The sequence below is a fragment of the Columba livia genome, chromosome 21, assembly GCF_036013475.1.
Source record: "Columba livia isolate bColLiv1 breed racing homer chromosome 21, bColLiv1.pat.W.v2, whole genome shotgun sequence".
Classification (NCBI taxonomy): domain Eukaryota; kingdom Metazoa; phylum Chordata; class Aves; order Columbiformes; family Columbidae; genus Columba; species Columba livia.
This window is the reverse complement of record NC_088622.1, coordinates 6554561-6582371: the sequence shown is the minus strand read 5'-3', so window position 1 is coordinate 6582371 and position 27811 is coordinate 6554561. Positions and strand designations below refer to the sequence as shown.

The window sequence follows — 27811 nt, the reverse complement described above, 5'->3', positions numbered from 1 at the left end:
ATAAGGATGTAGCCAAGACAGCGCTTGACAGGGTAACCTTGGCATCTGAAGCACAAGTCCTGAAGGTTCTCCCTCCACTCAGAGGTGGTTTTCCTGCCTCATTTCATGTAGGAAATCCCTTGGTCTCCTGTCACGCTGCTGGCTTTACACACATGGATCAGGTTTAGCTTGGTACAGAAGGTCGGTTATAGAATCACAGAACGGTTTGGGGTAGAAAGGACCTTACAGCTCCCCCAGTGTCCCCCCTGCCATGACAGGGACATCTTCACCAGCTCAGGTTGCTCAGAGCCCCGTCCAGCCTGGCCTGGGATGTCTCCAGGGAGGGTTCATCTACCACCTCTCTGGGGACCTGGGCCAGGCTCTCACCACCCTCGGGGGACACGGAGCAGCCACCAAGGCCCAGCTGTCACCAAACGTCACAAGCACCAGCAGGACTTTCAACTGCACATCACAGACCTGCAGCCAAACCCCCCAGAGCCATTAGAAACTGAACCACAAACTTGAGCAGCCGCACTAATCGCTATGAAAAGTGACAAAGTGTACATTTTACCCTGAGGTTTTGCGTTACAGCACCCACAAAGCAGCTTCTTAAAATAAAAATGACCTTTAATGAGCCTCTTTGGAATGTGCTTTAATAATTAATACAAGTTATGCATCGACTTCACCGTTTCTTTGGACAATCAACCAAAAGTGTAACAAATCCTGTGCGTTTTTGGGATGGAGACAGGTATGATGCCATTTGGCCCTTCAGGGTTTTTCTATCTGCCCGTAAACACGGAGCAACAGGAAACCCCCCCGAAGATTCAGTTCTTGACAGAAGAGGTGCAAGAGCCCAATAAGCCCCAAAAGTCAACCTTTAATGTTTGGGAAGGTGCACAATGCCGAGTATTTCATTAAGAACCACACTCCAGCGCTGGGTGCGACAGCGAAGATCAGAGCGATCCCAAGAGAACGGAGGGGACGACACGAACCGACAGGATTAAGCATTAAGACCCAAACTAACTTGCAAGGAGGAGAGTGGGGCTCGCAGGGGATAAAAGGCATATTTACAAGTGCTTCACGCTCCAGAGAAAGGCAGGGGAAATAACTACCCTCAGGCAGGCTTGTGAAGATACTTTATGTTTAATACATCTGAAAAGAATGCATATACAAAGAACTTAGACATGAAAAAGCATTGGTTCAACACTAATGAGTCTACAAGAAATCGGAATTTTGGAAGATGGAGAAGATTCCTTAGGTCTTAAAAAACAAAAAAAAAAAAAAACCCCTTTGAATTTGCAAGCCAAACTGTATTTTTGGTAAAACCCCTATGACGCTGCAGCCGGTCCACGTACAGACGCTGCGCACGATCCTCGGCGGCCGGAACCCACCTCACAGGTTCAAGGTTACTTAAGGAGCAAAATGCAGAAGAAAGGGGGTTCCCCCAGCTGGTAACTCAAGGCCAGACACCCCTCCTGCCGCAGGTCTGGCTTTCCACCCCATCCAGAGGAGACTGCACCACCAGGGCCAGCGCGGAGCTCAGCTCAACCCCCACCAGGGCCCTGCGGCGCCCCAGCAGCAGTGGCCGCGCGGGTCGTTGTAAGCGTTTCTCTATTAATTAAGCATTGGTTGGTTAAAAGCCGACTGCATCGTGCTTTAAAAGGTGCAGTTATTTCTAAAACATGTAACAAAAGCTGACGATGTCAAGATTAAAGAGTGGCAAGCTAGTTTCAAGTCTGATGGTGCATCCAGAGAAAAGGATTCTCCTATTCCTAAGGCTTCATAACTTAGAGGACGGGGTAGAAATTTCTGACCTGCACAGCAGAAAGCCAGGGGAAGAAACAAGGCAACTTCGGAGGAGGTGCAGATCCATGTTCTACACTCCTCCTTCGAGGAGCACCAGCTTGGGACATTTTGCTTTCCTGTATTTGTCTGCTCACAGCCAGGCTGCGTCTGGCTGCACAACAGCCCCACGAGTTCTTGAAACCAGAACCAAGTCTTGCCAGACTGGCCTAAGGGACAAGGCTTGAGTAAAACAGCCTCGAATTAGTCTGTTACAGAAAGAGTCATCACAAGCATGCCTGGATTTTAAACAAAAAATTAGAAACAGTAAACAAAATAAAAAACAACTAGTACTGATCAGTGTTTTCTGGTAATACATAATTACTCAAAATTAACTAGTTTAACTGAATTGAGGGGGCACCGGGGAATAAACGCTAACATTCTCATCTCACACAGGGGTCGTGTGGGGGAGACGGGAGTGCAGGGCATTCGTCATTATTGCAAAAACAAATTTTAAACTTTGTATCTTTAGTTTGATTTAAACATTGCTTTTTAGTACGACACCAAACAACAGCTCTGCAGAAGGGGCTCTGGAGGGACGTTCATAGCAGCACACACCTGCGAGTCTTCTTCGGCTCCGGGGGCTCCAGGGCGGCCAATATCGCTTCGTCAAATACATTCTTTAGGCCTTTCTGAAAAGGGGCAAAGAGAGAGAGGGGCGGTCTCATTTTTGAGTTTGCACACAAACAAAAGCACAGCAAACCAAGCGGCTGACGAACCCCGGGCCGGCGGGGCCGCCTGTGCCAGCCACAGCTCCCGGAGCCTCCGCGGCCGCCAGCGGCTCCTCGCACCGCGTCTCGTTCTCCGAGCAGGATCCTTCGAGACCACACCGGTCTAATCCGCAAGAAGCAAAAGACACGTACCCAAGTCATTTCCTTACGGTATCTTTTGGCTATTAAGACATTTCACATGCTAATGACGAAGCGGAAAGTGCTGCGTTCATTCCAGGATCTGGAGCAGGTGTGTCAGGAGAGACAAGGCCAAGCATGCAACAAGAAATCCAGTTTATGGCCTGGTCAGGCTGCTGGTCCCGAACGCCCGAGGGTTAAAGCAGCCGTGGGGTCAGAGAAGTGGGGACCAAGCGGGAACCGCACACCGCGTGGAGGGTTAAAGTGAAGCAGATGCAAATCGGAATAAAGCTTCATCAGTCGTTTATACAAACAACCGCAGTTTTTAATTTCCAAATGTAAAGACAAGCTACAATTGATGTTTTCTCCTTGAAACAATAAAAATCAGAAGCATGAGAGTAAGAAGCAGCTTTACATCTTACAGTAACAGGCTTTACGGATCCATCATCGAAATGAAGAGCTCTACCATGTTAGCGAAAGCAGGAATTTTAACAGTTCATAAAGCAATAGCAAGTACATCGATATTTCCTTCCCCCCGAGGACTGACAAATACTCCACCACAGCACAGACAGCCAAAGCAACAGCGACAGAACAACATCTCACTGCACAAAGGAGAACCAGAAAACCCTTCACGTTACAGCGTCACTTGCAGGTCACCGTTTCATGTACTTTTTGTCATGCAAATACAGTTCACAAGAGTCACAAGTAGAAATTGGAAACAAAACGCGCATCGTTTCTTCCAGTCGGATTCTGGAAGATCAAACATCACGTCTTATTCTTTCGATCTTTCTTTAAATAGTGATGTAAGCAGCTCCTTTCCCCCAACAGCCTGAATTATAAAACTACCCGCATCTGGCAACCCAAGCAGCAGAGAGTTAAGCGAGTCCAGTTGGTGTTCCACGGTCACAACATTTTACTAAAGATCTTAAGTATCGTTTTCAGTCCAAGAGCTAATACAGAGGTTGCTCTAAGGTGGTAAGCAGACACAACAGCTTTCAGTCAAGGTTTTATTCATTTTATAACCAGGTTTCTACAGTAGTGGGACAGAGGAAGCAGCAGCGAGAGGGGAAGGAGAGAGTTTAGAATATACAGCATTTCCTTTTGGGCTGAGTTTCCGGAGGCTCGAGGGCAGCTAGGATAGCCTCATCAAACACATTCTTCAGACCTCTCTACAAGACAGAGGGGAGAGGAAAAAACAGCAGCCAGGTTAGAGGATTAGAGCAAAAACAAGCAGATACAAAGAGCATTCAGGATAGAGCAGGCTGAATTCACAGAGGCAGCAAACAGATTTACTTTGCAAAGAAGAAAAACAAAGTAGATCCCGGGAGGAAATGTCATTGAGATGACCCAGAAGTCAATGGCAGAGACAGAACACGTGACGGAGCGAGTCGGACAAAATGAACACTCAGGAGGGCAGAGGCACAAACACAGCGGCAAGAACACGGGGGCGAGAGGGGCCACGCTAACAGTGGCGGTTCTCAATTTAACAATAACGGGGGAACAAACCCAGCGGAGAGCGGCTCACCCACCACAGGGATCCAAAAGGCCAGGGGGACCTTTTTAGTCACCCGCTGCGGATAAGCCGCCAACTCCATGTGCAGACTCAGCGCAGAACAAACAGCCCCTGTGCCCTGTGAATTCAGCCCTGAATAACTGAACATCTCCAGAAACCAGCAGCTGGGACGGACACGGCGCCGCTCGGGAAGGTGCGGCCATCGGCATCTCCACACATCGGCCACCGGTCGATAAGCAGCGATGTGGCATCTTAACCAGCACCGAGGAGCATGTTTCAGTTATTCAGTTTGGTTCCCAAAGCGAACAGAACCGCTCACGGGAGGACAGAAACAGCGTCGGGGGGGGATCATTGAGCTGCGGGATCACAGTGGGGCAGGGTCGCGGTGCCGCAAGTGCCGGGGGGGCAGTGGCACCAGTGTCACCAGTGTCACCGCTCCCTGGCACAGCCACGTCACACCTGGACACTGGGGACACCCACCCGGGTTTCTGCGACTGGACTCGCCTAAATCTACTGTCGTGAGTGCAGCCTCCCTACAGTCAGAACTGCTTGATCCCCGCCAAAGAGAAAAACTGGAACTATTTCTTGTAAAGAAGCGTAGCCTTTGCCGTTTCTCCCTCCCAGGTTAGGCTGGATTTATTCCTTTTCAAAAGCCTTTGAACTTGTTTTGCTGAAACACACACACGGGAGATCTCTAAGGCAATTCCACCTGGAAGCATTTAAGTCCATCATGTTACATGCAAGATTATACTTGAAAGAACAGAAGTGATGGAAATTACCACGTACAATTATTCTGTACATCCTCCCTTCATTTTTTTAATGAGTTGCAGCCCAGACTGGCAAAAGAGCAAGAGACTTCAAATAAATAAGGCCTATGTGAAGTCTGGGTACTAATTAGATTGTCTTTATCTGCAAGAATAAGGTTGTAGAATAAACTCAATTATGCAGTGTTAGATTAAGAACCCAGGCAGGGCGAGAATCAAGAAAACACATCTCCTTAATTCTCCTACTTGAGGACTCCTCTTTCGTCTTCCTATTGCACAGGAGAAATTCATTTAAGAGAACGGAATTTAGGATTTGTTTTGAAGGATCTGGCAAAAAACTGGGATAAGAGGAGAAGAAATAGGAGACGGACAAAATTGTTGTGAAAATGGGACTGGGGCTGAACGCCTGGATGATCCAAGAGCAACCATGCGAAGGGAGATGTGTTGGATACCACTGGCACATGGGCCTTGATACTCTGGATCAAGTAACACGTCTCCCGTGCTGACGCTCCATTCACACGCAGTTTAATGCACTTTATAGATCTGTGTCAAAACTGTCGACTCAGCAGCAGGGGCGGAAAGGCCCTGGATTCCAAGCTCTCCCTTGTGTTTGGTACTAACGCTGAACTTCAGAAAGTCCACTAAGACTTGCAACTCCTAAGTGTAACCGAAGCAACGCGCGTTTTACTTGTCATCTGTTTGCCGGTCACCCTTTCCTAACAGCACCCTTTCCTAACAGAAGTGTTCATCCACTTTTTACAGCGGTGTTGGGAGGCTGAAGAAAGGCATTAAAAGTGTCTTCATCACAAAACAGCCTGAGGAGAGGAGGGACAGAAGCAACTCCTCACAGTGCAGAGCCACCCGGATTGGGAGGAGCAGATACTCTGTATGGAAAGAACTCAAACTCATCCTCTTAGGACTCACCAGGTACCTTCAAAACATCAGCTCTTCCACATGGACAAGCAAATTCTGCCTCTCAGGGGAAAAACAACCACGCTCTCGCCCTGGGATTTAGTGCTTACTTGCTACTGCGGTGTCAAAGTCATTTGTAAATTATTTGGAAAGGAAAAACAACACACCCTGGATCGCTGAGATGAACTCAGCAGACAGAAGCCACGGTAAAAAGAGACTGAAGCACCCAGTTGAGCCCAGCTTTAGCTGAAACCGGCTCCTAGAACAGGGTTTTGCAGGCAGGAAAACAACACTCGTGGCGAGGAACGGCAGCCGGGAACTTCAAACAGCCCCCTGCAGATCATCTGTGTTTCTGTCGGGCAGCTACAACAGGCTGAGAAAAGGGGTTTGTGAGGGGAGTCACCAGCAAAAGGAGAACAGAGCAGATCCAAAGTGACCGGTCTTGCAGGTGAGGAGGCATCGGAACCCCCGGCCCAGCTTACTCGGTTCCTAAAACCACCCACATGTATGTACAAGCACTAGTGCCATGGTCAGGCCGAGCTTCCAAGTACAACGAGCTGTTCTCTGCAACAGATACAGTTCAGGCTGTCTGGAAATAAGAAGGATAAACACTGACATTCTTAATCATATCAGCTCTTACTCTGGTGACACTGAGCGTTTCCACGCTATCTGAGCAGACTAAACATGGCAAGTTTCAAGCTACAGAGGAAAGGGTCTCAGGACAAAAAGTCCTGGGATGTGTTTATCCAACAGCAGGTTCTGCAGCATTCAGGATGTGCCAGACACCACCTAAAGTGGTATTTTGGGGCTGAAGGGACCTAAGAGAATTAGAGCTCAAACACAAATAACCCTCAGCTTGTGTGTGGGCAGTAGGAAGCACAGCCAAGAGCACCTTTGGGCAGGGGCGCCCAGTGCAGCTCCAGTGCTGGGGTCCTGCACAACCCCATCCAAAGCCCTTTCCTGCTCAGCAAACACGTGGCAAAGCTTCATTACGACATTTTAAAGAAGGCCTCAGGATCCCAAGTAGAAGAGTCAACACACAGTCTGGGCCAAAGCTGCAAGGTATCAGCAGAACTTCAGGCTTGAAGAAGTTTAGCAAGAAAGCTTTGTGCTCAAGATACAAGAGATGAATGCGCGACAGAAGTGAAAAGAGCGCGGGACTTGACACCGTGCACATCAGGTGAGGGACAAATGCTTTACAGAGCAGCACGAAGGAAACTGTTGAAAGAGGCGCAGTCAGTTCTGCAAGATGAAGCTCCCAGGGCACCCAAAGCGAAGGCGACGCGCCGGCCGATGGCTCCCACCCTCGGATTCCTGCCTTCAAGGGAAAGGAAACCTGGTTTCCTGGCCTCAAATCAGCTCTTTTAATTGGCTTCAGACTCACATTCACAAGTCCACACATCACCACGTCTATGTCTTAAGAACTATTTCATTGTTATTTTCTGCTTCAACAGAACTTCCATCTTCAGGCGGACACAGGAAACATTACTCACCACCAACGGCGCCGGAAGAGAAAGAAGCTTCTCAACTATGAAAACTTTAAGTCTTACGAGTAGCAGAACTGATTTTTCTGAGGTTTTTTTGTCCCTTTTCCTGCTCTCTTCAGTAGTGAGCTGCATTCTGTGTCCCAGCCTAACACACCTTCCAAGTTTCCAATAGCTGTCTGTCCTCCAACATGAAAGCAAACACAGCGATCCCGTCCTCCTCCATCACCTCTCTATGTCTAATCTTCACAAGCTGATTCTCTTTGTACCATTGCCAAGTCCTTGTGCCTCACAACAGGACAAAGTTACATTACCAACAGCAGAAACACACCTTATACCCTTCAACATCCATATTGAGCTGGTTGTCCCTGTAACTGCAAAGAATATAAGCGAGCAAAAATGGTCAAAGACCAACCCTCACCTGCGTGAGCGCAGAGCATTCCACGTATTTGACGGCCTTCAGGTCCCGGGCCAGTTTTTCAGCCGTCTCTGGAGTTATGGGCTTCTGCTTGTTCTTGGCAAGTTTCTCAATTGTTGAGGGATCGTCCCTTAGATCGATTTGGGTCCCAACAAGCAGGAAAGGAGTCTTTGGACAGTGGTGAGTAATTTCAGGTACCCACTAAAGACAGAGAAGACACAATATTTGTTACTAAGCACCTAATAAGTCCTGATGCATTTCCAGAAGCACTGCAGAGGCCAACCAACCTTTTCTTTCACATTTTCAAATGAAGAAGGAGACACCACTGAAAAACAGACCAGAAATACATCTGTCTGTGGATAGCTGAGGGGTCGTAATCTATCATAGTCTTCCTGACCTAGAACAGGAGAAAATTAACACAGTATTAGACCCAGACCATTACATACTGCCCTTTATGGGGAGTTAGAATGCTTATCCCAGCACAACAGCATTGTTGTGATTAATCCTCACTCTTAAGCAAATACACATGCCCTGAACCCAAACAGCTGAAGATCTGAGCTTTCAAATCCAGAATTCACTCGGTTGCTACGTAACAATGAGCTGCTTAAACCACAGAGAGCTGGGAAGCCTGATAGGAGTACACTCTAATATATTTTTAGATTAAACACCTTCAGACTGCGTAACAGTCTCCTCAATTCTGATGAAAGTTGCAGAACAGGGGTCTGGTTATAGATGAGGTCTTCTGTACCTAGTCCGTTTATTAAAAGTATTATGCCATCAAATTCTATCACCAGGTGAAAGGTTTGGAGAATAACAGAGCAGTTTTGTTCACCAGAATGTTCTGACTTAAGCTTGTGAACGCTGTTAGCACTGACCCACCAGCCCAACTCTGCCTGAGCTCATTCTTACACCTCCTCCTCTTCAATTCAACTCTAGAAAGCAAACCTGGCACTAAAGGAGCTGCTGTACTTATAGAACAGAATCGTAGAATCATAGGATTCTTTCGGGTGGAACAGACCCTCAGGATCATTGAGTCCAACCATAACTAACTCCAGTACTAAATCACATCCATGAGAACATCTAAACACCTTTTAAACCCCTCCAGGGATGGTGAATCCACCACTGCCCTGGGCAGCCACAGAAACGCTTGTTCGAAACGCCAATTTCAACAGATGCTCCCACACCTGCCGTACAGGGCAAAGGCCTCTGAGATCTTGAAGGAAACAACACCTGGGACACGTCAGAAGCACAAGATCCACAGTTTGCAGACGGAGCTCTGACCCGCTTGTTGCGGCTCTCACGCTTGGCTGGACACAGAGGAGACAAGCCCTGCCCAACACACCTTGTTGGGATTAACAGGCTGCTCCAAAAAGCTTTGTCTTCACAGGACAAGTTCAAAACAAATCCTCAAATCTGTTTTTTTTGTTAATTTTGCAGTTAGTAATAGGGGCTTTATCCATTGTAAAGTCTGTCACTTGTGCTGCCTACCATTTAGCAAAAAACCTTTAAAGAACAAAAGCTGCCACTTGAGGAGCTCAGCTCCGACAGCAAAGCCTTGGTACCCACAAGTGTGGTGTCACCAACACGCACTGACCCTCCTGGGAAGGTCTCGGCACTCCTGCTGGGTTACTGAACCCACACTGATGGACGGCACCTGGATACTCATATCTACACACACAGCAGCTTCCAGAGGCCTGAACCCTGCGACAGTTTGCTGATGATACTGGGAGGAAGGGCTGACACAGCAGAGGCTGCGCTGCCATCCAGACACCTGGCCAGGCTGGACTGGGCGAGAAGAACCTGATGAAGTTCAACAAGGGCAAGTGCAGGGTCCTGCACCGGGGCAGGAACAACCCCCGGCACCAGCACAGGTTGGGGGGACCTGCTGAAAGCAGCTCTGCAGAGAAGGACCTGGGAGTTCTGGGGGACAACAGGGTGACCGTGAGTCACCAATGTGCCCGTGTGGCCAAGAGGCCAATGGGACCTGGGGTGTGTGAGGAACAGTGTGGGCAGCAGGTCAGGGAGGTTGTTCCTCCCCCTCTGCTCTGCCCTGGGGAGGCCCCATCTGCACAGCTGGGGCCAGTGCTGGGCTCCCCAGTTTCAGAAGGACAAGGAATTACTGGAGAGAGTCCAGCGAGAGCTACAGAGATGCTGAGGGCTCTGGAGCATCTTTGTGATGAGGAGACACTGAGAGAGCTGGGGCTGTTGAGCTGGAGAAGAGAAGCTGAGAGGGATCTGATCAATGGATCAGTATCTCAGGGTGGGTGTTAGAGGATGGACCAGACTCTGTTCAGTGGTGCCCAGCGCCAGGGTGAGGGGCAACGGGCACAGACTGAAGCACACGAGGCTCCATCTGGACATGAGCAGAAACTTGTTTGCTGGGAGGTGCCAGAGCCTGGCCCAGGCTGCCCAGAGCGGGTGTGGAGTCTCCTGCTCTGAGACATTCAAACCCCCTGGACCCACCTGTGTGATCTGCTCTGTGACCCTGCGCCGGCAGGGCTGGGCTGGGGATCTGCAGAGCTCCTGCCGCCCAACCAGCCTGGGCTGCTGTGGACCCAAAAGACCTCGGGCAGAGAAGGACCTAATGCAGCTTCTACCCACACATCAAATGGCACCAGAAGGTCAGAGCTGAGAACCATCTCCACACTGGTCCCTCCAGCAGCTCCCCAGTGTCAGGAAGGAACCTCTATTCCGCACTTAACTGCTGATGAACTAAGAAGTTTGCAATAACTGATTCACAAAACACATTTGGGAGAAGAGCATGAAGAGCTAATTGAAGCTATAGTGTTTAACTGGAAGTGTAAGATCATTTCATTAAACAAGACACTAATAATGCATCTGTAAAAACAGAGATGGAAAGAGCCAGATTAAGTTCCATTGAGAAAATCTTAGGTAACAGCTTAACTAAGTTCTCCAGGAGAGCTGGCAATACCAGAGGCTGCCACACAACTTCGGTGTCGTTACAGGCTGGGGACGGGGTGACTGGCAGTTGAAGCAGTTTCTACCCTTTCTTGCTGAATTTTCACATGTGCAAAGCAACGTGCGCAGCTGTTGAATCACTGTACACTTCTCCAACCAGCAACTGAGATACAGTCGAATAACCATCAACAAAGCAGCCTGCATGTTAAGAATGCAGAGACATGCATCCAATATACTCAAATGTTAGTCATTCTGTCTTGAGATTTGGTCAAAAACCAGGCTATTTACTGAACTAAAACCACACGCAACCCACATTTTATTCAACACAATTTTCTCCTTCGTTTAAAAACACAGAAACTTCTTCTCTTTCAAATATCGCTTAGATTAGAGGTGAAAGTTTGAGAGTTGTCACCTGGCATCACAAAAATCAAACAGCTCTACAAGAATTGGAAGGTTTTCTTGGTTTGGTTTTGTGGGTGGCTGTGTGGAGTTATTTTGGGTTTTGTTATGTTGTTGTTGTTTAGTTTTGTTTAAAATAAACTCAATTTAGCAACTCCCCAAAGCTCAGAAAAGAAGAATCAAGAACGATTTATTTTAAAATAAAAGAACCAACTGTGTATCTTCACGTTCAACGTCATCTCAACTAAATCTTGAAACACGAACACCCGATTTCTCACCTGCGGTATCAAAGAGGCCCAGGGTGTACGGCTCTCCTCCGATCATCACCGTTACAGCATAGTTATCGAAAACCTGGTAAGAAAAGAGAAATGCGTTTCAGAGGATGTGAATAAACCACCTTTCAAACCATTGTCCTGCTCGCCTTGCCAGGTCACCTCCGATTTGTGTGAGAGTCACCAGCACAGGATCACAGAAACCATTAGGGTTACAAAGGTTGTTAACGGGAAAATGCAGCTTGGAATAGGGATGCAAGAGCTGTTTCTAGGACAATTCCATTAGGAAGAGGGATGCAAGAGCTGCTTACAGAGGTACCCAGAGCACAGATACACGACCGCATCCAACAAGGTAAAGCCACTGAGCAAAACACCTGCAGCAGCTCCTGCCTGTAATTGCAAAGAGGTTTCCCACATTGCCACAGGAATTCCAGCCTTCACAGCTGGTGTGACACAGCCGCCACATCCCCCCAGAGACAGGACTGAGCAGGCTGGGCCCTGCCCTGAGCTGCTGCTCACAGGACCGGACTCCTCTCAAGTTCATCTTTCTGGACACCTGGGGAATTCAATAGAGTCCATCTTTTCAATGGGAATTTATCCTCCGTCTCCGGAGGAAACAGTAGAGTTGGTCAACATCAGTCTGGGTCAAATTCACTCTCTGTCTAAATGGAGAATCCAGCTCCAGAGGATCAAGTTATATTGTACAGCACCGGGCACAACAGCCCTGGCCTCAAGGGCAGACCCGCTACAAAGCTCAAGGGCCAACGCTACCAAAAACGCTTCCCCAGGAACTTGTTTACAAGACAACTGAGCCCAAGGCCCTGCCCCAAACCTGCTCCTTCGACACCCGCACGCTCAGCATTAAGGACTGTGCTGTCTGGGGTTGGTATCCATCATTTCAATAACCGTTTTATCTTCAGAACCGCAACAGATGGTAGTTCAGAAAGCACCTTTGCAAAAGAAAAAAGTCCTCCCCACTGCCAAAGAACAAAGCAGCTGTCCCTGCAGAGCGTGCTGCGCGTTACCGGGGCGGCTGGGACCTGTAAATAAGGACACGGAAGCTGCTCCAACACAAAACTGGGGTCTGAGCAGCTTCCCCACTGAAATAAGCTGCAGCATGAGAGAGCCAGCGGTCGTCTCGAAAGCTTTCATTGGGTGAAGAAGGGAGGGACACAAAGAAATAAGCTGTCACATGCACCTATTAACAGGGCTTTAGTGGGAGCTCAGGTCCTCGGAAAAAATCCCTCTAAAAACTGAGATAAGACCAGCGGGACAGCACTTCAAGGCTGAACTACCAGGAGTCCAGACTGGCCATTTCCACCTGACTGGAAATAGGCAATACCTGACAGCACACTCATTTTTTCACCTGTCAAAACTCCGGTATCTAAGAAAGCAGCTATGGCCACAACATGCTGCATATATATCCCCAGGAGCATGAGCTAACAGCAGAAGTCTCCCTCATACTACTTCAGATTAGCATTCAAGATGTTCACAGGAGCCCAGGCTGGTTGTGCTGCAGGAGCTCTGCAGATCCCCAGCCCAGCCCTGCCAGCGCAGGGTCACAGAGCAGATCACACAGGTGGGTCCAGGGGGTGTGAATGTCTCAGAGCAGGAGACTCCACACCTGCTCTGGGCAGCCTGGGCCAGGCTCTGGCACCTCCCAGCAAACAAGTTTCTGCTCATGTCCAGATGGAGCCTCCTGTGCTTCAGTCTGTGCCCGTTGCCCCTCACCCTGGCGCTGGGCACCACTGAACAGAGTCTGGTCCATCCTCTAACACCCACCCTGAGATATTGATCCACTGATCAGATCCCTCTCAGCTTCTCTTCTCCAGCTCAACAGCCCCAGCTCTCTCAGTGTCTCCTCATCACAAAGATGCTCCAGAGCCCTCAGCATCTCTGTAGCTCTCGCTGTACTCTCTGCAGTAATTCCTTGTCCTTCTGAAACTGGGGAGCCCAGCACTGGCCCCAGTTGTGCAGATGGGGCCTCCCCAGGGCAGAGCAGAGGGGCAGGAACAACCTCCCTGACCTGCTGCCCACACTGTTCCTCACACAACCCAGGTACCATCGGCCTTGCTGAACACCCCAGAAAGTGTCCGGCTGTTATACAAGTAAGATCTTCAGGCTGAAGGTTGGTGGGAGGCATTTCAATTTGTGTATCAATACACCACGACTACAACTTCAAGACTCCAAAGGACAGGTCAGTATGAGAACTCATCCATTGCGACGTACAGGACAGGAAACTGAACGCTCCGTGTTGAAGGTCAGAGTGTTCACTCTGTCAGATGTTGGCAGTTTAATCCCCCAAGGACATCCCTTCATTTTCACCCAGTGGACAAGAAGTCGATGATACCACTTGCAGCTGCCCTCTGGGAGGATTAGCACGTGTTCTGCCTCATCACAGTATCACAGTATGTTTGGGATTGGAAGGGACCTCAAAAGATCATCCAGTCCAATCCCCCCATGGAGCAGGAACACCCAGGTGAGGTAGCACAGGAACATGTCCAGGCGGGTTTTGAATGTCTCCGGAGAAGGAGACTCCACAACCCCCCTGGGCAGCCTGGGCCAGGCTCTGCCACCCTCACTGAGAAGTTTTTTCTCAAATTTAAGTGGAACCTCTTGTGTTCCAGCTTGATCCCATTACCCCTTGTCCTATCATTGTTTGCCACCGAGAAGAGCCTGGCTCCATCCTCATGGCACTCACCCTTTATATATTTATAAACATTAATGAGGTCCCCCCCTTAGTCTCCTCTTCTCCAAACTAAAGAGCCCCAGCTCCCTCAGCCTTTCTTCATAAGGGAGATGCTCCACTCCCTTAATCATCTTTGTTGCCCTACGCTGGACTCTCTCCAGCAGTTCCCTGTCCTGCTGGAACTGAGGGGCCCAGAACTGGACACAATATTCCAGATGTGGTCTCACCAGGGCGGAGTAGAGGGGAAGGAGAACCTCTCTCGATCTACTAGCCACCCCCCTTCTAATACACCCCAGGATGCCATTGGCCTTCCTGGCCACAAGGGCCCAGTGCTGGCTCATGCTCATCCTGTTGTCCACCAGGACCCCCAGGTCCCTTTCCTCTACACTGCTCACAAGTTGTTTTTTCAAGCTATCTGCTAAATGGGATTTTTTTTAATCAGGTATAGGCACTAGTGAAAGGCCCAGGGCTCAGGGCTAAGGAGGTCGGGGTTACAAGGGCAGCCTTCAGATAGACCTGGCAGCTACAGTCCCACAGCATGATCCACAGACAGTTTCAGCCTCAGTTGTGCCAAACGGGCTGAAAACCAAAGCAACAATTAACCCGAGTTTCAATTCCTGCCAGTGCCGGACAGCCCGTTACAGCAGATGGCACGAGCCTGACTCACACCTGCTCTGCCACTGCCCAAATGTCACCAGTGCCTTTCCACCGACGTGCTGGTTTTATCTGAGAATAGCAATGACATCAAAAACACGCAGGTGACAAACCAAGTGCAGTACCAGTATGAAACCCATCTCCCACTGGGAAATATCCTCAAAATAAAGAGAAAGAGCTGCCAAACACAGAGCCAAGTGAAAGAAACCGATCTGCGACTCTGATCCAGTGTGTTCTCATGGATGTTTCAGCCACTGCTGCAATCGTGGTGCACAAGCACAGCTACGCCAGGAGCAGCACAGCCCATGTACAGCAGCCCCTGCGCTGCCTGCGCACACGGAGCAGCCCAGTGTGAGACCAGACAGGGACTGGTCTGCTAACACACCCCCACCTTCTGCCAACTGCTCTGTGCCGCTGGGTCCCTGAGGAAGATGAAGGTGCTGAGGGCTCTGGAGCATCTTTGTGATGAGGAGACACTGAGAGAGCTGGGGCTGTTGAGCTGGAGAAGAGAAGCTGAGAGGGATGTGATCAATGGATCAATATCTCAGGGTGGGTGTCAGAGGATGGACCAGACTCTGTTCAGTGGTGCCCAACGCCAGGGTGAGGGGCAACGGGCACAGACTGAAACACAGGAGGCTCCATCTGAACACAAGGAGAAGCTTCTGTACCTTGAGGGTGTTGGTCTCTGCTCCCAAGCAGCAAGAAACAGGATGAGAGGAAACAGCCTCAAGTTGCGCCAGGGGAGGTTGAGGTTGGATCTGGGGAACAATTTCTTCCCCAAAGGGCTGTGGGGCATTGGAACAGGCTGCCCAGGGCAGTGCTGGAGTCACCATCCCTGGAGGGCTGGACAGACGGACATGAGGTTCTCAGGGACATGGGTTGGTGTTATATTTAGGTTATGGTTGGACTTAATGATCTTAAGTGTCTCTTCTAACCAAAATAATCCTGTGACTCTATGGCCCAGGCTGCCCAGAGCGGGTGTGGAGTCTCCTGCTCTGAGACATTCACACCCCCTGGACCCACCTGTGTGATCTGCTCTGTGACCCTGCGCTGGCAGGGCTGGGCTGGGGATCTGCAGAGCTCCTGCAGCCCAACCAGCCTGGGATTTTGTTAAAACAGGTGCCACCTTCCTCTCCAGAGACACTTTGCAGCAGCTGCTGCAGCTGGACTCTGGTGTTTGTGGGTACACTGGCCTAGAGCTACCACCACCAGTATTGACCAGGTTCTCAAAATCCAACATCTACCTCCAGGTTCTTTTCCTGCTTAAACATTTTTGTTAAGCAGTCAAGAGTCCTGCCCATTTTTCTCTGGGTTCCTTACTCAGCAACAGACATTCTGGGGATATTAAGACTTGTTGACTCCCAGACAGCTCGCTTGCATTTTGGGAACAATGCTGTGTTCTGTTTCTTTGCTGTTTGTCACTAGAAGCATTAGCCAGAATATCAGACCTTACTCATCAGTTTCCAGAGCTTGAAATCCACCTCTAGTCCATACACAGAATTAGGAACAGACCTGTGATATCCCCAGAACAGCAAGTTCCTCAAGCCATGAAGCTGAGAGGTAAATAAAAACCCAGAGATGTGGCACAGTTTTAAAAGGCACTGTAGTAAGTGCCAGCACACCCTGAATGCACTTCACTGGCAAGTAACTTCTTTGAGTAGCTTTTCCACATTGCTTGTTAGCAGGGATTTACAGACAGTGCTACCACCTGCAGGACAGCAGACAAAGACATGAGGTTTCAAAATACACATTTTATAACATTTTTCAACATAATCCAGGGTCACTTCACTAAGGCTGAGTATAGAAACGCCCACCGCATGAACTCACTGACCACTTGTTTCGTCCTGACCATCAAGAACAGCTTCGGGAGGACAAGCAGACGGCCACAGGATGTGGCTGTGCCAGGAGCGTCACAGCAGGACACGCGGCACTGCCCTCAAAAGCCCCAGAGTAGCAAAACGCCGTTTCAAACACCATTTTCTACCAGCCCATAGCGAGAGGGGCTGTGGGACATGAACTCAGGTCTCCACACCCACAGCACAACCCTCAGGTTCCCAACAGGGGTCACCTCATCACACCTGAACGCTGGTGGGTTCGGGAGTCCCTTCACCTTTAGCTCCCCCTCTACAAGCAAACACCACCATTGGCATTTTGTGGAAGTCTGTCCTACTCTGAACAAACCTCCAAGGTGGTAAGCTGAAGATCTGTGCCTCAAAAGAGGCCCTGAAGTTCCCTGCACCTTCTTTTCCACAAAAATAGGCCATTTTTATAAAGAAGTAGCTATTCCAAAAGAGCCATCGGCTATCCTGGTATCTCACATGAGCTCTCTGTTCCTTTTAAGTTGCTTTGTAATAATAGAAATGATCAGTGGCCCTTTCACCAACAGGCATTCAACCTCTTTGCGATGCATTTATGCATCCAAATTTGTTTGAGGTACCAAGGCAAACTCTTCAATTTGTGTATTAGCAGCTGATGGCCTTTTTGGGTCAGTAAGAGAGCAAACTAGTAAAAAGAGCATCCAGATGTCAAAGTCTCCTGCAGGAACCTCACTACAAACTGAACCACCTCAATGTTGGTACACTTATCATACGCAATATTATCAAGAAAAGCACTTTTCTGTTCCAAAGAAACCTAACGCTCCTCACAGGCAGTCAGCAAACTGCTCCCAGCTTGACCTTCAGATAAGTCAAGGGATTCAGTATCTCGGAAAACTGAGCCTGTAAAACTCACCAAGGTTACTGGGAATTAGGCAAACCCTACGCACAAAGCTGGCGAGTGTTTGCAAGTACAAATGAATGAAACCGCACAGTCTAAATCCAAACGCGTTTCTCACGCTTAGCTGAAGTTGACTAGTCACTCTGCACAGTTCACTGCACGGCCTCTGCATCTGTGAGCCGCAAAGCGAAAATGAGCATCAGAAAATGTTAACAGTAGTCACAGACCATTCTAGCAACATAAAATACCACTCTCCCTACAAATGAAGACGTCGCAAGGACAGAGAGCAGGCCGGAGAGCAGGCGCTCCTGCTGTTTGCTCTCCACTCGCAGTCCAAACAACTGCAAATGATTTTATTTACAGAATCCAGCCAGCGGCCGCCAACAAGCAGAGCGGAGCAGACGCAGGAACAGCGTCCCAGCACTGCCACGTGATGCCAGAGCGGTACGAGCAGCGTCCCAAACACACCGATCATCGCCGTTCCACCATGTTAACCTGTCTCCAACGGGAAAGCAGGACATAAGGATGAGTGCAAGGCGTGCAGGCCACAAAGGTCAGTTCAGAAGGGAACTCGTGCTGTCCTGCCCCACTGTGCCCAAAGAACAACCGGAACCGTCCTCTCACTTACCGTTGGTACGTATTCCGATGGGAATTTATTTGTTGTGTACGAAATTAAGAGACAGGTTTTACCAACAGCACCATCACCCACGACTACACACTTGATCGTCTGCATCGCTGAAGTCTACTGGAATATCAACTCCAATGAGAACCTAGAAGAAAAAAAAACAAGAGAGATACACACATTTAGATGTTTCCATTCTCATTAGATAGCAATACGTGTCATTGATGAGCTTCGGTTGGAGCCCAAACCACTAACAGCGTGTATGGAACCTGAAAACAAGCCATTCCAGATGGGTCGGTAGATCTGTCTCTCCAGCACACGCAAGACAGGAAGCTGCTCATTTTCATAAATGCAAATACGTCCCACTGCACCTGATTGCTAAACACCAGCAACGAGGGTTTGCCACGGTCGCTTTGCTACGCTGGGAAGGACCGCGTGAACTCAGTCACTAACACACAGTGCAATTTTGGCCTGGTTACCTGGAGCTGGGCAAGACATTTTTAGGCTTTTCCAGACTGTTTTTAATGCCTGGAAGCATCAAAGCTTAAATGAGCTGAAAGTGTAAGCTCAGGTCTGAGAGCTGCTCAGTGCCATTCGCTCATCCCAAGAGACGTGCCCTGCGGAGAACACTTCAGTACAGAGCACTCAGCGCGACGCGCGGCAGCTCTGAAAGTAGTTTATGGGATAAAAATAAGTAGGTACAGAGAGAAATAAACATGATTAACTCCTCCTCCCCCTGCCTTCTTGGTTGGTTTGGGTTTGGGTTTTTTTCTGGAAGCCTACGCACAGTTCTATGATCTTTTGGTTCAAGTTGCTTATCCCCACTTTGAAGTGGTGAGCGGGGCACCCAATCACTGAATCATTACAAAATCACAATGCACCAGCTGCTTCACCACTGACCCAGCACATGAACCAAATCAATACTCGCCATCAACTCCTCCTCCAAACGCTCCTTAGCAACCTCCAGTGCCACACACAGCTGCTCTTCATTAATACATTGCTTTAATTAGAAAAGTACAAGACCTCCAGCCATTCATTCCCATGCATTCCTGACCCCAGCAACTGGTTCCAGCTCCCACTGGTTTTCAAGATTTCTGTATTACTGGAAGTACTTTTATTTACAGCAACAAAGAGTTTGCAGGAAGCCAAGACACCTATCGCAGCGGATTTACCCTCGGAACAGTGGCAACGCTTCAGCCTCACAAGGATGTCACCCCGGCACCCAGTTCTGCATAACTTCATGAAAAGAACAAATTGATCCCTACCGAACTACGCATTTGGGCACCTCCTGGGGATTTCGCTTCCCAGGGTGATGTGGAAGAAACACAAGGCAATCGCTGGGTTTTGAGCTGCCAACGTGATTTCATACCGCACATCGCATCGCCACGTCGCTGCTGGCGACTCAAAACAAACCTGTAGCTTTGCTCTGGATGTCGCTGGGATGCTCCAGGATGGATCGCCAGACACCCTGATAACAAACACCCTCAAAAGTTCCTAAAATTGTGGGGGAATAATAATCCCCAATGTTCCCAAAAGCCACAGATTCACAAGTGATTTTAGGAAATGGAAAAGACTCTTTCTCAGAGCAGGACATCAGCCGGAGTCTGGAACGTCACACAGGCCGGACGCGGCTATATATACATCTTCATTCAACATATACACAGATGGTGTAGGATTTGCACAGGCATCAGGAATAATCACCAATCCTCTGTTTGGTGCTGTATTTTAACATCAAAAGCTCCGAAATTTGACCCTGAAGCAAACACACATTTACTCAGAAGGACAAAGCAATAGTTTCCATTTCAAAAGCAATTTTCTGTATTCGGGTCAGCTCAATTTTTTAATATCTAAGGGATATTAGTCAATACTGCCTCAATCGCCAAGGTGCTCACACAGCTCTGCCTTGCCAGGCTGTGCCACCATCCCAGGGAAAACGCCACATTTCAGAACAGTCACCAGGATGAAAGCAGGAGATGGAACAGAGCAGCTCGGGCCCAAATTAAGAAAGGCTTCGTGCTCAAAAGCAAAGGTGGAAAGGGATGAGTCATTTGGTAAGTAGATTTTAAAAGGAAAACATCAAAAGTGTGTTTGTGTCAGGCCTAGCTAGCCAACTCAAGCACACTCCAACCTAACTCACCTCACTAGCTTGCCAGCCCTATCCATTAAATAAGGCACCATCACCTGCCTTTTGTTCAGGGACTGACCCAAACAGCCACCACACAGGTAGCAGCCCTGTTCAATTCCTTTCAGAGCTAAAAAATCATAGAACCAAAGAATCGTTTTGGTTGGAAAAGCCCCTCAAGATCATCAAGTCCAACCACAACCCACCCCTGTCCCTGCCCCCTGTCCTGAGAACCTCATGTCCGTCTGTCCAGCCCTCCAGGGATGGTGACTCCAGCACTGCCCTGGGCAGCCTGTTCCAATGCCCCACAGCCCTTTGGGGAAGAAATTGTTCCCACATCCAACCTCAACCTCCCCTGGCGCAACTTGAGGCCGTTTCCTCTGCTCCTGGCGCTTGTTCCTGGGGAGCAGAGCCCGACCCCCCTGGCTCCAAGCTCCTTTCAGGCAGTTCAGAGATCAGAAGGTCTCCCCTCAGCTCCTGTTCTCCAGCTGAACCCCCAGGTCCCTCAGCCGCTCCATCACACTTGTGCTCCAGCCCCTCACCAGCTCCGTTCCCTTCTCTCCACTCGCTCCAGCACCTCAAGGCCTTTCTTGGTGTGAGGTGATCCCGCCACCCCTCTGGCCGCCATTTTGAGCCCTGAGGTGATCTCGGTGCCGCCATTTTGAGCCCTGGGCTGAGGGGCCCAAAACTGCCCCCAGGACTCGCGGTTTGACCTCCCCAGTGCCGACTACAAGGGGACGCTCACTTCCCTAGTCCTGCTGGCTACAGAACTCTCCACACTGCGTTTCCCAGCCACTTGTTGTGCACTCTTCCAGTTCCAACTAGAATTGATGGCACTGCCCAGCCAGACTCAGGAATCTCTGCTCCAGCCATCCAAGTGCTGTCACAAGAGGAGGATCCCGCCCACCTCCAGCAGCCCCTGCGGAGAATCCCACCCCGGCTCACACCTCCTCCTCCAGATTCCTCCCCTCCCTTCCTGCTCTCCCTCCCCTTCCACCCTCTTGCTCCAATTACAGTATCACAGTATGTTTGGGATTGGAAGGGCCCTGGAAAGCTCATCCAGTGCAATCCCCCATGGAGCAGGAACACCCAGATGAGGTTACACAGGAAGGTGTCCAGGTGGGTTGGAATGTCTGCACAGAAGGAGACTCCACAACCCCCTGGGCAGCCTGGGCCAGGCTCTGCCACCCTCACTGAGAAGAAGTTTTTTCTCAAATTTAAGTGGAATTAGTTGGATTTCCTTCTTTACCTGTAATCTGGAGGTTACACATCTGCTACAAGGCAGCCTTTCCAGAACCAGGAAAGCAAACGAGAGGAAAAATCCAGACTCTGAAGCACTTCCTCTGCATTGCAACACACTAATCTGTACCTGGAGATCTTAACATTCTCCATATGTAATTCTTCCCATGAGAGTCCTGCAAACCTTTGCCGTTTTCCTGTTCCCTCCTCTGGGAGAGAAGCTGCTGTTTGTGCTGGGAAGGGCTCAGGCCAGAGACTCCAGCTAAGACAAAGCACAACGTGTACACACACAGCATCATTCCCATAAAAGCAATTCTGCCTCTTGCAGCGAACAATCAACTTGATCTACATCATCACTCTCGGACCACAGCGAACACCAGCGGCTCTAATTCCGAGTGTTTGTTATCAAAGCGCTGCTGGCTCTCACCCTGCACCTCAAATTCACTCCTGAAGAGCCCGTACGGCGCACATCACCAACTCAAACATGAACCACCCCACACGGGGTGGACGCGGGAGGCAACGCCATGAACTCAAACCGCACGTCACCTTTTCCCACCAGCCAAGATTATCCTTTTAACCTTCTGGCAGCAGGAACAAAACAGCACAACCAACCTGAGGCCTCACTCTGGAGCACAAAGCAGAACCCAAATCACACAACACACGACCTGGAAAACGCCGAGAGGTTGTTGGGTTTTCTTAATTATTTCTAAAGCAATTAAAAAAAATTTACCATGAAAAATCCATTCGAAGGTCCCAATGTAACAAGTGACCACCAGGTCTCACACACTTGTTTAATTGCCCCCACCCCATGAGACACTGCAAAATGACATCTTTAAAGGACCAAATCGCATTCAAGCACATCTTTAGGTAAAGGCATTCCTTCACTTCTTTTTGTTTTAAATAGATGTATAACTTTATCTTTAAATACTGAGATAGTCTGAGTTAAACAGACTCAGAGTCTTAAGCGCAGGCCTCCAAAGTCTTACCAGTGGGAAAGTGGAGCTCTTGAATAAGTTATTTTGCTCGGATTAGCAGCCTCTCTAGATTAGCTGGCTGAGCTACTTTATGTTTTCCACTTCTAAGAGGTCCAGAGAACACAGCCGAGAACAGGCTCATCTTCAGGGAGCTCAGATGCAGCATCCTGGGACCTAATCTGCCACAGGAAAAGCTTTAGAGACGCGTCCATCACTGACTTGTGGTTTAAAAGTAATTAGTCCAATATGAGATACAACTGGAGAATAACTCATCCCCAGAGTTAACCACTGAGGGAGGGAGAAACAGAAGAGGTTTGGGTTTGTTCCTGCTCCAAAGCAGCCTAATAAAAGGAAGTCTACGTATACAACACCCAGCAGGACTGGAAAACGCTCCAAGTAGTTTTAAATATCTGAGGGAATGGAAATGGACTGGAAAACGCTGAAGTCAGGAGTGCAGTGAGCGGCTTCTGAGCCATGTAACCATGAGAGCCCGGAGAGGAGAGCTGGTAACAACCGGGCACATCCTGCACGTCACTGGGACTCGGTTCTGTCCTAAAGACGACTTAAAAAACAAAACCCACCACAACACAGCACTGATTTAACTTCTCAAATCTCCCTGTATTGCAATCCAAAACTTCAGTGCTTCAGCAAAGTGTGAAAGTGCATGTTAACTGGCTGACCTGCGTTTAGGATTCATCCCAAAAAGCGGTAACAGAGATGCAAGTGTTGCAATGAAGTGCAGTCTCCAGTGGGATGTTGGGGAGATTGATAATCCTTCCTAGCGTACAAAAATATTCGGAATTCCGCATGTTCTGTACGCACAGCAAAAGGCACCGACAGAGCATGAGAAGCTGAGGAAATCCACAGTGCCCACAGCAGGTTCCCACTCACTCACTAAGCACAGCTTAAAGAAATCCTGTCCCAAACACACCCCGACACCGAGGGCCTCAACCCCCTTGGACCAGTCACATTTTCCCATCTTAATGGCGAGCGCATGTGTCCTGGTTTTGCTAAAAAACAAGTTTCTCTTTCAGTGTATTTTGCCTGTCAGCTAAAGCTTCATATTAACTGCATTTTCCTGGAGAACCAGACACATGTTTTGGTAAGCCTAGCAAATGGAATGCAAACTTATTGATAAGCACGGATGGACATCTCGCGAGAGGGGCGATTAAGAAGAAAGAGACCAAGAAACTGACCAACTGGGTATAACATTCCATTCACGTGAATACTTCATATAAAAGTGGGAGATCACGAGGATCTCGTGTGTTTTTTCCCTTTTCCCTTCTGCTTATGGCCGACATTAGGAGAGGACCTTGCTAGTCGTCCCTGCGAACTGAGGCCAGTGACAGACTGAATCCAGCTCCGGTTGGCTGCAGAGTCCAGTCCAGGACTTCGGCTGCCGGCTCTGCAGTTGCTGAGACTTTCAAGATTGGTTTTGTATATTTTGTATTATTTTCTCTATTCTTATTAGTAGCATTAGTAAAACATCTTTAATTTTTTCCAACTCTCTTCACTCTGTGCTTCTTTTCCTTCCAATTGCCTCTCCTTAGTGAAAAGGGGGGAGAGGGATGGGGAAGTGTGGGGGGGGAGAGGGGGTTAACAATACATCTGCCAGGGTTTTGTTGTCACCCCGCAATCTTAACCCTCGACAGCATGAAATGTGGTTTAAAAACTGCTCGTAATGCAATGGTAGCAGCAAGATCAACTACTGCCCGTGAAGAATTAAGTGAAATTTGTATGCCAAACCAAGAGGTAAGAACCTGCCTTATCTCGCCTTCACTCTCACTGCCCATGCAATCTCAAGTACAAAACATAAGCCTTCAAGCTTAAGATTCCTCTTCTTTTTCAGCCTGTTTTCAGGTTAAAATGGGTTCGTTCTCCTCGCCAAAGGAAACGGAGCTGTCAAACCTGTCTACACATCCTGCCCGGTTTCCTGCCCAGCCCCGGCAGCACCGCGGGTTCCTCTTTCCGGCGGCCCCCAAACCGCTGCCATTTCAGCGCAGGTACGGCCGAGCGCGGCGCGCGAGGAACCGCCGCCTGCCCACCAAGAACCATTTTGCGATGCTCTTCTCCGCACCGGTAATTCACCCGTCGAAGCTTAACCAGCCCCTCACAGCCTCCAGATCCTGCTCCAGAGTCTGTTCCACAGTGCAAGAAGAAAAAAGCCATTTCTGAAAACTAAGAATAAACCTTTTTCCCCCCCCTCCTCCCCCATAAACAATGTAATTTTACAGTAAACAGGCTCCTCACCTAATTCCTGTGGGGTCAAAGCGCTCAGGAGTCCAAAATGACAATATTCACAGGATTTTAGCCATGATCTCTGTTAACCACTTTTGCCCTTCCACACTGCTGCCATTTCATATCTTATAAAAACACACATTTCTAAACAAAGCGTTTGGGTTTGCTATTTTTTCCTAGATTAATCGCATCCATTTCAAGGCCCTTGTCCTCTGCCACCTCCTCCACCCCACTATAAACTCACACTTTTGCTTTTCAAAGCGACAAATCTCCCACATCAGGGGCAGCCAAGAGACATAATCAGCTACCAGACCCAAGGAATCAGGTTTTCCCCACCAGAGATAGAACCAGCATTAAATGGAGTTTGTAATCCAGGCCTGCAATTATTAACAGGATCTTATGATTCTCTAAGACCCTATTAATAACTGCAGGCCTGGGTTCCAAACCTGGCGTGGCAAACACCCCGTCGCAAAAATCCCTGTGTACATCACTCCGGTTCTCTACCAACATCACAAACAACGAAGAGACCACACAAATCCGAGTGTCAACCAGAGAGGTAAAAGGCCTCGGACCTCTTGGTACAGCGATATCGTCACAAACCTGTGATGTAGAATAACAGAAGGTGCTCTCTGCTTGAGCTGAACTCCAGAAAGACGAACTGGCCCAGAAGGCAAAACTGGTTTCAAGAGTGGTCTTCTCCTTAATCTTCCACCCAAAGCCCACCTTCCAGCCTGCTGGAAATGGTTTTATCACGGACATCCCACCCCAGCACTAAACACATCTGCCGTTTCTATGCTAGTCACGTGGTAAATGGCATTTTAAAGAATATATTACGCTCTTGGTGCCCAAGGCCACCTGCCTGTGCTCTGCTGCAGGCACACGAGGCATGAACAGAAACGCTTGTGCTCCCAAAGGTTCCAAGTCGAGCTTACAGCCGGGTATTTAATGGCTTAAACTCGGCTTTAAAAGGCTGTTAAGCTACAAAGCAGCACAGGAGCTGCAGTGCCTTAGAACAGGGCAAATCGTACAGTTCAAGGCAAAATCTGCAAAAAGCAGAGGGGGTGCATTCAAGAAAATATCTTGCACCACATCAGTTCAGGATCTCACAAATTATATCTTTTTGAAGCATTAGGTGTTTTGGTTTTTTAACTGTCACTACCAAGTCAGAGAACCCTTTAAACCCTGTCTCAGAATTGGTGCTCACAACAGAGAATTATCTTCAAAAACCACCATTGCTATTTAGTTTATATGAAAGGTGTCTAATTATGAGACAAAACTGGCTTTTATTATGGGCCTCTCTGTTCAAGACAGAGTACATGTGTGGGATCCTGGAGCAGCCCTAGGCCTGGCCTAGACAGAGCCTGCGGATCCCAACACCGCTCAGCTTCTGAAACCCCCATTTCTGGCCAAGTTCCTGTGAATGCCCAAGGAAGAAGTAACAGACCTCAAAACACAACTGAGATCAACTGCTGTTTTCTATACTTAACGAAACTTGCCTTTTCTAATTCTGTTGGAGTGGAAAGTTACTTTGCACATACTCACAAAGGCTCCTCACAACAAACTGGTCAAGCAGAGACATACACAAGACGGGAGGTGAAGACAGCTGGGTGGGGGAAACCTAAAAGCCTGAACCTAAACTGCCGGCATCTTTCCAGTTTCAAAAGTGTTGAAATCTCTGTTATCGCCCTGGTTAAGGTTCCACTGTCAAACCAGCATTGGGAAAACAGCCCCAGATTAAACACTGGGAAGCATGTGGGCTTACACTGAGTCCTTTTCATCTTACATTGCTATTCTTCGCTGTCGTGCTCTCCAGGAAGCTGTTCTACTCTGCCTTAATACAACCCTGTTCAGTATTTTAACATCACATTTTAAAACCTATTTTTATTAGCTTTGTTTCATACTGTTAATATTTAAAAATACGATCTATACTCCTATTCACACACACTACCAAATCAGTGCACACCAGCTGCAATATTTCTCTGCTCAGACCCATGGCCAAATACATGACCAGGGGTAAAACCAACACTGGCAGAAGTTCCTCTATTTTCAGGCTCATTTTTGCATACTGGGAAGCACCCTGGGTGCACATGAGCTGCAACGGAACCTCCCTCACTCCAGTGTGCTCAGGGACCAGGACGGCTGCGGGTGCTCCATGCACAGGATGATGGGTGCCCTGAGGTTGGGGTGGGACAGCTCAGAAGCAACATATTGTCTGGGAGGAAGGGCTGACACAGCAGAGGCTGCGCTGCCATCCAGACACCTGGCCAGGCTGGACTGGGCGAGAAGAACCTGATGAAGTTCAACAAGGGCAAGTGCAGGGTCCTGCATCGGGGCAGGAACAACCCCCGGCACCAGCACAGGTTGGGGGACCTGCTGAAAGCAGCTCTGCAGAGAAGGAGCTGGGAGTTCTGGGGGACAACAGGGTGACCGTGAGTCACCAATGTGCCCGTGTGGCCAAGAGGCCAATGGGACCAGGGGTGTGTGAGGAACAGTGTGGGCAGCAGCTCAGGGAGGTTGTTCCTCCCCCTCTGCTCTGCCCTGGGGAGGCCCCATCTGCACAACTGGGGCCAGTGCTGGGCTCCCCAGTTTCAGAAGGACAAGGAATTACTGGAGAGAGTCCAGCGAGAGCTACAGAGATGCTGAGGGCTCTGGAGCATCTTTGTGATGAGGAGACACTGAGAGAGCTGGGGCTGTTGAGCTGGAGAAGAGAAGCTGAGAGGGATCTGATCAATGGATCAATATCTCAGGGTGGGTGTCAGAGGATGGACCAGACTCTGTTCAGTGGTGCCCAACGCCAGGGTGAGGGGCAACAGGCACAGACTGAAACACAGGAGGCTCCATCTGGACATGAGCAGAAACTTGTTTGCTGGGAGGTGCCAGAGCCTGGCCCAGGCTGCCCAGAGCGGGTGTGGAGTCTCCTGCTCTGAGACATTCAAACCCCCTGGACCCACCTGTGTGATCTGCTCTGTGACCCTGCGCTGGCAGGGCTGGGCTGGGGATCTGCAGAGCTCCTGCAGCCCAACCAGCCTGGGATTGTGTGACTGAATAGACAAAGCTTTATTAAAAAAAAAAAAACATTGCAAAAGTGACTTTTCCCAGCCACTGAGCTACCTCAGCATTTCAATCAATACTAACAAACCTGCTGGAAAGCTCGCTAATGCCAGGACTGAAGCAGGAGAGGTTGTCCTGCACCTCTCTAACCTGAAGA

At 49.0% G+C, this 27811-nt stretch overlaps 1 protein-coding gene across 6 annotated transcripts in view; it reads right to left on the bottom strand.

The window, feature by feature from the left end:
- Nucleotides 1–1103: 1103 nt before the first annotated feature.
- The window catches only part of CDC42 (cell division cycle 42), a 31000-nt gene continuing 4292 nt past the window's right edge, over nucleotides 1104–27811 (bottom strand). For 4 of the 6 annotated variants that reach the window (XM_065038178.1, XM_065038179.1, XM_065038180.1 and 1 more), the window contains 5 exons: nucleotides 18037–18178; nucleotides 11357–11429; nucleotides 8048–8157; nucleotides 7764–7961; nucleotides 1104–2453 (listed from right to left, as the gene is read on the bottom strand). In XM_065038178.1, coding sequence (XP_064894250.1) covers nucleotides 2364–2453; nucleotides 7764–7961; nucleotides 8048–8157; nucleotides 11357–11429; nucleotides 18037–18141 — 576 coding nt within the window. In that variant the 5' untranslated portion in view covers nucleotides 18142–18178 and the 3' untranslated portion in view covers nucleotides 1104–2363. Of the gene's footprint in view, nucleotides 3839–7763; nucleotides 7962–8047; nucleotides 8158–11356; nucleotides 11430–18036; nucleotides 18179–27811 lie in introns of all 6 variants that reach the window. The other 2 variants (XM_065038181.1, XM_065038182.1) reach the window with 2 other exon arrangements.